This window comes from Planococcus citri, chromosome 5 (genome assembly GCF_950023065.1).
Source record: "Planococcus citri chromosome 5, ihPlaCitr1.1, whole genome shotgun sequence".
Classification (NCBI taxonomy): Eukaryota; Metazoa; Arthropoda; class Insecta; order Hemiptera; family Pseudococcidae; genus Planococcus; species Planococcus citri.
In genome coordinates this window covers 70,641,617-70,654,213 of record NC_088681.1, presented here as the reverse complement: position 1 = coordinate 70,654,213, position 12,597 = coordinate 70,641,617, and the positions used below count along the sequence as shown (strand labels likewise).

Below are 12,597 nucleotides of genomic sequence, written 5' to 3'. Positions count from 1 at the left end.
GGATTACTGCGATTTTATTGCGTTTTGGAAGTTTTTATTAAATCTTTTCTACAACATACTATCTGGAGTCTGGACACATTTTTCAATAAATTTCACTTTGTTTTTCACTAATTTACAGTCATTTAAATAATTTTCCGAGTTTTTTTGCAGCATTGTAAAAGTCTCGTTTCTTGCCAAAAATATCAAAAAATCTCGCTTTCTGTAAAAACTGCCAAAAATTCTCGAATTTTTTATCCTAAAAGTGACCAAAAATATGATTGCTTTCTTGCCAAAAAGTCTCACTTTTTGGTCGCAAATTGCGAAAAATTGTCATTACTTTTTATCGAAAATTGTCGAAAACTCACAAAAACTTTCGCTTTTCAGAAAAATGACCAAGAATTGTCGTTTTTTTTGAAGAAAATTCCAAATGCACTACTTTTCAAGCAAAATTTTCCTAAATTCCGGCCCTTTTTCAATCAAAATTGCAAAAACAATGTTTTTTGGGTGAGGGGAGGCAATAATGCCCATAAAATCCTGCTTCTTGCTTAAATTATCAAAGTCAAAGTTTTGCTTTTTGCAAAAATTTGACAAAAACTCTCGCTTAGCAAAATTACTAAAAAATTTTACTCTAATTCCAAAAGGTCTCCTTTTTTATACTATGCAAAATTGTGCCAAAGTCTATAGTCCGGCATATGACAATAGGAGTAATTGCATTTGCACCCCCCCCCCCCCCCGCCGCCGATCCTCCGAGACAACTTTTTTTCTTAAACGGGACATCCTAAGGAACATTTTAAAGCGAACTTGCCCAAAAAAAGTTGGCCTTACTTACAAAATGGCGGCCATTTTGATTGACAGGTTGGCCGAAATCGCAGATTTCGCGTTTCAACATAGGACTTGCACGAAATTTTTCAAACTTTACACAGGTAGATCGAAAGATCATGCAAAAATTTATCACCTGTCAAAATTTCAAGTGCTAAAGTGCGTTTTTCGATTTTTGGTGAATTTTTGAAAATCCAATTTAGGCCAAAAATGAGGGAAAAAAATCAAAATTTTACCAAATTGACCAAGAAAGCTGAAATTTGGGATATACCCTATTTTCGACATGCCAAATCGATTGGAAATGGTTTCAACCCGTTTTGAGCAGTTCTGGAGCCTCCAGCAGATTTTTTAAGCTCGAAATGTCCACAAAATTCTATCAAATTGGACTTGTAAAGCTGAAATTTATTCTAAAAACTAATTTCAATACGCTACGAAGTACTGCAGGTGGATTTAAAAGTCGTTTTGGAGCATCCAGCGACTTTGTGAAAATTCCTAAAGCCGCTAGCAGATTTTTGAAATTTTAAATTTTCACAAAATTTAATTACATGGGGATGGAAAGCTGAAATTTACTCTACACTCCAATTTTAACAACCTCTGAAGACGACTTCAGGTGTGTTCAAGTCATTTTAGAGCCTCCAGCGACTTTTTGAAAGGTTGTATGACGTTTTTTTTGGAAAATTGAAATTTCCTAAAAGTAGCTGGAAGCTTCAAAACCATTTGAAACCACCATGTAGTCTGCGAAGTAAATTTCAGCTTGCCAACTCCATTTGATATATTGATGTTGGGGAATTTTCAAGTTTCAAAAATCTACTGGAGGCTCCAGTAATTTTCAAAAAAGTCGCTGGAAGCCATAAAATGACTTGAACCCACCTGAAGTCGTCTTCAGAGGGTGTTAAAATTGGAGTGTAGAGTAAATTTCAGCTTTCCATCTCCATTTGATAAAATTTTGTGAACATGTAAAGTTTCAAAAATCTGCTGGAGGCTCCAGTAATTTTCAAAAAAGTCGCTGGAGGCCCTAAAACGACTTGAACCCACCTGAAGTCGTCTTCAGAGGGTGTTAAAATTGGAGTGTAGAGTAAATTTTAGCATTCCATCATCATTTGATGAAATTTTGTGAAAATTCAAAGTTTAAAAAATCTGCTGGAGGCTCCAGAACTGCTCAAGACGGGTTGAAACCGTTTCCAATCGATTTGGCATGTCGAAAATAGGGTATATTCCAAATTTCAGCTTTCATGGTCAATTCGGTGAAATTTTGATTTTTCCCTCATTTTTGGCCTAAATTGGATTTTCAAAAATTCACCAAAAATCGAAAAACGCACTTTAGCACTTGAAATTTTGACAGGTGATAAATTTTTGCATAATCTTTCGATCTACCTTTGTAAAGTTTGAAAAATTTCGTGCAAGTCCTATGTTGAAACGCAAAATCTGCGATTTCGGCCAACCTGTCAATCAAAATGGCCGCCATTTTGTAAGTACGGCCAAGTTTTTTTTGGGCAAGTTTCCTTTAAAATGTTCCTTAGGATGTCCTCTTTAAGAAAAAAGTTGTCTTGGAGGATCGGGGGGGGGGGGGGTGCAATTGCTTCTATTGTCATATGCCAGACTAGCCGAAAATTTCCGAAAAGCCATTCTTTTCCCTACATTGCTCCAGTTTTGCTTTTAGCCAAAAGTAGCCAAATTTCTCGCTTTTTCAAATATTTACTGTTTGTTTTTCAGCAAATGGCTAAAAATTGTTGTTTTTTTTTTTGCAAAAAATTCCTAAAAGTCTCACATTTTTCCAAAAATTATACAAAAGTCTTGCTTTTACAACAGAATTTGCGGAAAAGTATCATTTTTTGGCTCCTATTACGTTAGAAAAGGTCTTGCTCTTTGCTGAAATTGTCAAAATCTTATTTTTTGCTAAAAACACCTAAAAATTATATTTTTTTTCAAAAATTTACAAAAATTTTTGCTTCTTAAAAAAATGTCTGAAAGATTGTCGTTTTTGGCAGAAAATTTCACATAGTCACATTATTTCACCAAAATTGCCCAAAATTCTCACTTTTTCAAATTAAAATTGCGAAAAAGCATTTTTTATTGCTATAAACTCCATGTTTTCTGATGGAATTGTCAACACTTTGCTTTTCTCCAAAACTTATAGCGGTTTCAAAAATTTACATGATTTTTTTCTGTTTTGCAAAATGACTATAAAAATTCACGTTTTTCTTTGCAAAAAATTCCCAAAAATCTCATTTTTTGCAAAAAGTGTGCAAAAATTTATTTTTTTTGCCAAAAATTACTAAAAAAATACTTTTTTTTTTCGTTATAATTATCAGTTTCGTTTTTCCCCTCAAAATTTGATATTTTTCCAGAAATTTCCAAAATTCACATCAAGTTGTCAAAAAAGTATCTTTGTTTTACCAAACATTTTCTCAATAGTTCAACTTTTTAAAATTGAAAACGGGTACATTTCAATATGAAATGTTCTGTTCTGTTTTTTTCATTTTTCTCCACCTAATTTTTTTTTCATGTCATGTCTGTTCTTTTGGTTACTTTTTTTGGAAAAAATTATCAGCGAGCACTGTAGTACTTTTACATGCGTTTTTGGAGATTTTCACCAAAATTTCATCTTTTTTAACAATTAGCTACGCTGTTTTAAAATACGCTGTTTTGAGTGATTTTACACTATTTTAACAAGTTCTCGATTCCGTTACACGTATTTTTGGCACCTAACTTTCAATTGAAATCGTATCATTTTTTTGCAAAATTACAATGATTTCAATAGTTTTTTCTTTTTTTCTAGAGAGAGAGAAAAATGGAATACATAGAGACTTACTGTCTTTTCCGAGTACCATACAAATTTGATTTAAAATTTTTTCTCGTGTCTGATCCATCTAACTCATAAAAGAAATACTCGTAAGTATGTTTTTCACGATCAAAATATTCTCAAAACGTATTCCACTCGACGTACAGGTAAAAAATTGCGAGAAAATCCCACATCGCTTTGTTCGTCGGTTCAAAAGTCATAAAAATTCTACTACCAATTTGTTTTTCAAACAGCTTAAATCGAATTGAAAATTCGAATAACAAAAAGCTACCTACGTAAACTCCTTACAACCAACATCTAGCACAACGTTTGCTTTTGACCGGAATCTCATGAGGCCTAATTCAATGCGCGTATAAATGTTTAAAAAGCTATGAATTTTTTACACGCTGTTGAGAATTTCCCCCTATTTTTTGGACACGACTTCGGACAGGTTTTATAAAATTTGAACACGTCGTTAATGCTTTCTTTAAAATACTTCGCACTATCGAAATCAAATTCACCTTTCTTATAGCTCGATAACGATCTCTGTCGATAAATTCTTCTTCTTCGCTGTATAATGTACGGTGTACGGTGTAAAAGTTCACCCTATGAAACTGAAAATAAAAGGACGACACGAATTTGGTCTTGAAAGCTTTGTATTTCTTTTCAACGCTGCAGCAGCTGTTGCATTGGGAAACAGAACCAGTTACAAAAACATATTAATATAGAATACTGACGATCTAATATAATAACAATGCCATTATTAATATTAATAAGGAAAAATGAACAATACGTACAAAAAAAAAGTACTAAAACATACGCGTAAAAATTTGAGATCGCAATTATCCACCAGTTCTTTTCTTAAATTTTTGACGTTTGTATAATAAATGCCGCAAAATAAATAACACATATACACACACACACACACATCAAATCATAATTCTTAGCTTCTAAATATTACAGCACGTCATTAATTCGTACATTACAACAATACGAACACAAAGTTCAACGTATTATTATTCGCGAACAATAATAATGAAAAAAAAATATATTCAATGATAACAAAAACATTAAATCAATATTGTGATGCGAGCGATACCCGCAAAATCCGCGTATCGAGAAATCACTTTTAAAAAAAAAAAAATTTCGTAAAATAATTGAAAAATTTGTAATTTTTACGACTAGATTTAGAGTGTAGATTTTAAAAGGATGAAAAGGCAGAAAACATTTCAAACTGGTATTTTAACGAAAAAAAGTAACAAAAATACACGTACAATGTTAGTCGTGTCGATTGACCTTTACGATTAGTTCGAATAATTTCTAAATAAACACGAGGAAAAGAGAGAAAAAAAAGGTAAAAAAAACGATAGTTATAAAAATAAAATCACCGGGGGGAAACACTTAAATTTATACATTTTTGAACAGTGGATGTTTTTTGTACTTTTTCAACCTTCGTGGGAATTAAACTAAACAAATCATTCTTCGTCGATTCTGTAAAATAAAAATTAAAGGGTTAGAAATCTTGAAAATAAAAATTCATCGAGTTAATTTCGAATGATGAAATACGTACCTATATTGACTTTGCTCCTTAATCGTGGGCAATGTTGGTTTTAGTCTATCAGTGGGACGAAGATGACGCAAGGCGCGTTGAGAAAGTCGCCATACTAAACGTTGCCGATGAGGAATACCGGATTGCGAATTATACTGGCTGATTACTTTCAGCACAGAGGATAAACATCGATAGAAATTGTTTTCTACGATCTAAACAAGAAAATTGAGTATTAAAAATCACTTTTTTAGATCGTAAATGTTGAAATATTATCAACTACTCGAATGCTATTTACTTGGCAATATTGTTGTAGTTCTCGAACAAAAGCGAGTAAAGATAGAACGTCAATGTGAGCACAAGGTGCAGGCTGTAGCCGTGCTACACCGATATCTATCTGGGAACAGAGCAAAGCTAAGGCAATGTAACTGCATTCGAAGTTGACACAGGATCCATCGCAAGCTAAAACCTCCAGACGTTGAAACATTTGGAATTCGTCGACCGCTCTGGAAAAAAATCAGATGTTAATTCGAGAACGGGGAAATGCTAGCGAGTCGAAACTTTCACTTACTGTTTGTAAACATCGCTGTATTTGGAAACCGACATCATTTGATGAAGCAGGCGTAAAAATGTCAGAGATGTTATGGGGATACTGTCTCGTTCGTCGAAGTTGATCTCAACTTTGCTAATGATCACCGAAGTCATGCGTGATAAATCGCTAAGCGTACATTTGCATTGGGAAATGGAGATTAAATGAGCCGGATCGGGGATTAAATCCGGAGAGCAGACCAGTTTACAAGCGATGTGAAACGAAGCGATGGAAATACAAGCGATGTATTTTGGTTGAACCTGCGAACAGAGAAGAAAAACAAACGATTGAGGATCGAATTAAGCTTAGATCGAAGAAAATGCCGTCTGAGGGAATTCGAACCTTCATTTTAGTAAGAAATCTATCCATAATGTTGATCGCAGCGAACAACACGTCGGAGGGTAATTCGTACCAAATTTTCAGGCATCTAAGTATGTGAGCGGATCCATCTCTAATTCCGAGCGTTACTTCGCTTCCATTATCCTAAAGTACAATACACATGTTCGTTAATAAAGTATTAAAGTATCGTAGAAATACATTTAAAAATGAATATAAATAGGTATTAAATCAACCTCGGTCGGCAACATCAAATTAGGCTGAAATTTCCTCTGCAAATTGAGCAGTTCTTGTAACTGTCGTAGTAATGCTGCAAGTATTTCAGGTTGTGGTTGAGAGCCATTTCCATAGTCCATTCCGCACCTTTAAGAATGGTCCAGTAAACGCTATCAGCACAACCTAAGAACAGAAAACAGAATCCGATTGAAAATAAGAACACAGGTATTCGAAATGTACTTAACTGTATCGATGTAGTAATTTACACGTAAGACGTAATCATTACTAAACAAAATAGAATTACTTAAAGCTACGAGTTGATAAATCTGCGACGTAATTTTAATGCGTAATAATATTATCTTGAAACAAATTCTCGAGATCTTGAAACCGAACAGAAATTTAACATTGAAGAGCTTGCCGAAATTTAGATGATGAAATTTTTTACCTGAATGCATCCAAGTTCGAACGATGTAACGGTTCACTGCAGCGAGATCGCGTATTATGAATTTGTTTCTTAAGAAATCATATAAATTTTTTTAATTTAAATTAAAGGTAACCGTAAGAATTTAAAAGAAATTAGACGCAATTAATTTCGGTTTACTTCGATTCTATTTTCACTCATACTTTGTATTTTGATGGAAAAATTTCATTGGTGGATAAAATTATCACAAAAATACCGTTTACTGATTAAAGCCGCTAGCGCTTATTTTATCAGCTTACAGGTGAATGAGGTGCAATTGAAATTTACGAATTTTATTTTGAATTAATTTGATAATTAGAAAAAGGGTCATTTGGTCAAAATTCTTGAAAAATTTCTGTTTTTCGTCAAATTCGTGCGGGAGCGGGGAGAGTCAATTTTTTGCGAGTTGGCGAAAGGTAAAATTCTAAAATTCACAATTGTAATGTTTTTTTTTGTCAAAATTCTCAAGAAGTACCTAGTTTTTTGATGAAATAGAAATAGCCAATCTTAGTTGTAATTAATGCCAAAATTGCTAATAAATCGATGCTTCATTGATTTTCGCCTTGCGTTACCTTAATGCCAAATCCGAGTATGTCCAAGAACGTGAATTTTTCAGGAGAGGGAATTGAAAGTTTGAAAGATGATAAAAACAAATGGATGGGATATGGGGTAGTAAAATTTTGAAGTATGATAGTTCAATCTGTTATGAAGAGATTGTCTGAGCTACATTTGTAAAATTTCTCAATTTAGTATGTGTAATTAAATGTTTATCAAGCGGTGATGGACATACTCAGGTTTCGATTCTATATGCCATGGACATACTCTTACAAATGGGAGTATGTCCATGTTGTTAAGAATTGAGATCCGAGTATGTCCCAAATTTCTTACATATTTCTTACGAATTTCCGGTGTCTGTTTAGGTTTTAAATATAATTAAGTTGATGATACTTTGGTTTACCATTATTGGTAATGCTTCAGATGGAAAACTGGTACAAATACACGTCAGATGATTGATCACTAATTGTTTCAATCTTATTCATTCTGTTATTTTTAGCAACGTAGGTATTCCTTCGATGGGCGATAGACGGAATACCATTTTGTGTCAGCCGAAAAATTATGGAAACTAATCAATAGTTGTAAAGAGATAAAAACAAGTAGCTTTTTTTAGTACGTAATAAGTATCCTCTTACCCACGATTTTGGTTTTCGAGAATTTGATTCAGATTTCGTCTGTAATTTTTTTCAATACCCTTGGAGATAAGTACTGCACTAAGCCAGAATAAAGTTTTTATTTTTCTAAATGATGAAAATTATATTTTGTGAGTGAAGTTGCTTTAATCTTGCCAATTTTTTTAATGTTTTCGTATCATTTTTTGTATTGTTCAGCCTGGCAATCAAAGTGTTTGAAAATATAGTGATACTTCAATATTTTATACCACTTATAAATATTGTTTACTGTTATTAATTATTATGTCTGTTATTCTTCAAGTTTTCGTAAGAGCTTCCACCCTCACCTGGGCCTGTTATTATTCATTTTTCGGAGTTATCAATAACATCATAAAAAAATCTTTCCAATTTTATTTACCCTGATCTATGAAACCAGTTGTCTGGAGTACGAGTTAATAAGCAAGCACCATTTTCATCGATATATTTGTCTTGTAATAACACCGAATTAATAACACGTCTAACCAGATTACCAGAATCACAAATAATTCCCAATCATTGATGGACATACTCAATGGACATAATCGCTTTTGGCGTCTATATGGACATACTCAATGTTTAAAATTTATTTAAATTCTATTTTTTTACAATTTCATAATAATTATAAGGTTTTTCATTAATTTCACTAGATTCGGCTGAGCATCAGCTTTCCAGTGATACCAATATCAAAAAATCGAAAATTTTGGACATACTCGGATTTGGCATTAAGGTAACGCCTTGTTTGTCTGAGAAGTTAGTAGATAGGTACCTACTCTTTTTGTTTCGAAGTTTGGCAAATAAAAGACTTATTATTTTATTTTTTACAAAATTGTATCAAATTTCATTTTTTTCAGTTTTTATGGCCATTTTTTGATATTCTTATTTCTTGGTATTTTCTTTGAGGGCACCGCCCACCGCGTGTCTTTGCACTCTTTGCCTGCCCCGGCTGCCCCCTCCCCCAAAAACATATTGTATAATAATAAATTAAATCGACAAATGAATGCCTAATGAGTCAATGACTGTCTACGTCTAGTGTCCACAGTGGCGTAGCCAGAGCATATCTGGAGGGGGGGTTGGTTTTGTGAGGAAGGTCCATCTTATTAATCTAGGAAGAGAAAAAAAATTAGCCCGAGCGTAGCGAGGGCAGAAGCTTTTGAAAATTCTCATTTTAATATGTGAAAGGACAATGTTTTTTTTTTATATTATATACGATGAGGTTGATCGTTTTGGCTTCAAAATTTTAGGATTTGAATGATTTTTTTTTTGGAAATTTCAAGTCTGAAATAGAAAAGCAAAAAAGCCCAAACTATGTGAGGGCAAAAGCTCACGAAATTTTGTGTATTGAGAAGTAAAAACTTATGTTTTTTTGATTTGAGGAGTTTATTTTTGGATTTACATGCACATTTTTTTTGAGTATTTTCAGAAAGTTTGATATTGAAAAAGAAAAATCAACAGGCGTGAGCGAAGCGAGGGCCGAAGTTTTTGAAAATCAATTACGTATATACCGAATCCATGTAGTTACACAGTGGCTAGTAACTTATGTTTTTTTTTTTACAAGAAGTCAATTTCGAAATTCCATTCGAAATTTTTAAGAGTTAGGTACCTCTACCTTGAATGGGTGCAGAAATTTAGAAATAGAAAAACTGTACTTAGCTTGAGCAAAGCGAAGACAAAATATTTCAAAAATGTGTTATTAATTTTCAAAAAAATCGGCATATAAGTCTCTTTCTAGACCGAAAATTTTCAAATTCAATAACGTTACCTACCTATATTTTCACCAGAGCTGTGGATTCGAAACAATTTTGGAATTTGGTTTCGGTTTTGTGATCAAAATTTTGTCATTTCGGGATTGGATTTGTTTTAGTATTGTTCTTCTAAATTTTTATTCAGTTTTGGGATTGGAAAAATTTTTTCGGTTCCGGGATTTTCATTTCAATCAATTTTAAGCCCAAATTGATTATAGACCCTTCAAGGGGTCTGAAAAATGGGAGTTTTTGAATGCATTGTGCAGCGGAGCAATTTTAATCGTAAAATTTTAACGGCGACCCTAAGCTCAATGGGGGGGGGGGGGGGGTTCTCGACCCCCTCTCTTGGCTACGCCTCTGAGTGTCTATTCGTAATTCGTTCATTTGTTGAATTGTTAATCACTTAATCAGTGTCAAATTGTCGCTGTCAATTTTGAATGTATATATGAATTTTTTCAATCTTTAATACAGTACAGTTACAGTTAAAGTTCTAAACTTTCAATTTTTAAATTTATTTGTTCGAACGTTCGAACATTCAAAAACTTTATAATTTCAAAATTGACCCTGACTTGACTTATCAAAAAAAAAAAAAAAAAAAAAAAAATGAACGAATGAACATTCAAAGTGCAGTGGAACTTTGAAGATTGATTAAAAATTGAAAATTCACGAATTCAAAATTGACTATCAATATTCAATAATATCAACAATCATCAAAACAAATGATCAAATCAAAATCAAGTTACTTACATAATTCACTCGTTAAAAAATATTTTTTAAAAGAAAAAAAATTATTTAAAAAATGTACTCGAAGTTTAGTTACGAGAAGATTATACTTTAGGTATAAACTGTATAAAGAAATGAGAAAGATCCGCATTAAAAAGCTTTAGAGTTAGATCCGCAGTTTGAAAAAAATTCACCAATAATTCAAAACAACCAACAAGCACAGTGCTGTGAGAACGCGGAAGTGCTCGTTCCCGTTCCCGTTCTTCATTCTCATCATAAAGAACGCCGTTCTTTGTTCCTTATTGTTCCCAAATGCAACACCTCGATCCTGTTCCTAGTTCTTCTGCTCCATAAGCAGAAGCGTTCCCGTTCCCGTTCCCGTTCTCAAAAAAATTTCCAGAATTCACGTTCCTGTGTTCCCGTTCCCGTTCTCAATAGTGTTCTGTGGTACAAGCCAAGCAATTTTTGGTGGAAATTTTTTCATTTTCTTCAATTGTACCAAAAAACAAGTAAAAGTTTGTGGAAAAAGCTTATTTTTCCCTATTTTTCAGAATTTTGGGAGGTAATTAGAGGACCCTGAAAGAACATCTGAGAACGCCAAATTAGCACTCCGTTCCCGTTCCTGTTCCGTTCTCGCAATTTTATTGTCCCCGTTCTTGAGTAAGAACGTTCTTCAAGAAGATTTGTGTGACTGTCCGTTCGTTCTTTGAAGGAAATTTAAAAAGTAGCGTTCTTTAGGCGTTCCCGTTCCCGTTTTCGTTCGTTCTCACAGCACTGAACAAGCAACAACCACGGGCCCACGGGGCACGGAAATTTTTTCATTTCATTTGCATCTTTTTTTTTTTTGAGTAGGTAAAGTAAAGGTATGTAATATTTTTATTTTCATTTTTTATTCTATGTACCTAGACCCTTTGATTATATATTACGTACGAAGTAATATATAATCAAAGCCGATACCTACTCAAAACTCAGGGCCGAATTCATAGACGTTACTTAAGGGACACTTGGTTAAGTTAAGTGGTGAATTTTGATTCAATTTTTCTCACGAACGAACAAAAATTTTATATTTTTAAAATGATAAATCAACACTTCGGAGTCCAATCTCTCAATTTATTCAAAAACAAAATTTCAAAAATTCAATCACGCCTGGAAAAATTGATTCAAAATTCACCACTTAGCCAAGTGATACTTAAGTAACGTCTATGAATATGGCCCTCAAACTCATTTGCAGTTTGCACCCCATTCACCAGTGAACAGGGTTGTAAGGTAATTTATGTCGGTAAATTACGGCGGTATTTTACCGTATTTTACAGTATTTTACCAAAAGTTTATTACCGTATTTTACCGTAAATTACCAAAAAGCATTTTTTTGCCACATTATTTGAAAGTTGAACGGATGAATCAACAGCTGAAGATGATTGGCATCAAAATTCACAGTTAATTTGCATCAATGCTAATGATAATTGATACATGCTACATATAAACAGGAAAATATCTTGAAAATTACCAAACAATTGCCAGAAAATTATTCACAATTGGTCAAAAATTAGAAAAAATTGCATCAAATTGTGAAAACATGTTGAAATGTCATTAAAATGTACTTCAAAATCATTAAATTTTGGTTATTTCAATCATTTTATTTAAAATAACCAAATTGGTCAATTTTTTATTTTTTGACAATGTTGAATGATTTTAAATTGAGGAGGTTGGTTACAAAGTTAGACAAACGCCACTTCTACAAAAATCGAGTTAGATATTGATTCTTATAGGATTTTCAACGCTCTTTTCATTGCCGAGGTCTGTTATTTTCAATATAGTACGTAAAAGGGTGAAAAACGTGCTCAAAGTTTTGCCTTAGTTTCAAACACAGACATGTGCAAATTGTCTTAGTTTCAAAAACAGACATATCCAGGATATGTCTGTTTTTGAAACTAAGATGATAGGATATGTCTCATTTTGAAACTAAGATAATGTTCACATGTCCGTGTTTGAAATTAAGGCCCAACTTTGATCACGTTTTTTGACCTTTTATGTACTATTTTGAAACTAAGGGACCTCAGAAATGGAAAGAGGGTTAAAAATCCTATACGTATCAAAACCTAACTGATCTAGAAAGCTTCAATTTCAAATTATCTTTGTCTTGTTTTCAAAATCAGACAAGTGCATTTTCAGGTTCTTTTTATTAGTGGTGGGGGGCAAT

At 33.1% G+C, this 12,597-nt stretch overlaps 1 protein-coding gene across 2 annotated transcripts; it reads right to left on the bottom strand.

Moving 5' to 3' along the window:
- Positions 1-4,218: 4,218 nt before the first annotated feature.
- On the bottom strand, positions 4,219-6,904 carry CycG (cyclin G). 2 transcript variants are annotated; one of them, XM_065366411.1, is made up of 7 exons: positions 6,713-6,904; positions 6,288-6,450; positions 6,058-6,198; positions 5,698-5,975; positions 5,425-5,632; positions 5,151-5,341; positions 4,219-5,071 (listed from the first exon to the last, which is right to left on the bottom strand). In XM_065366411.1, the coding sequence occupies exons 2-7, from the start codon at positions 6,405-6,407 to the stop codon at positions 5,056-5,058; spliced, it is 954 nt and encodes a 317-aa protein (XP_065222483.1). In that variant the 5' UTR covers positions 6,408-6,450; positions 6,713-6,904; the 3' UTR covers positions 4,219-5,055. The 2 variants fall into 2 exon arrangements, with proteins under 2 accessions (XP_065222483.1, XP_065222485.1); XM_065366413.1 differs by lacking the exon at positions 6,713-6,904 and adding an exon at positions 6,572-6,595.
- Between the last annotated feature and the right edge of the window lie 5,693 nt (positions 6,905-12,597).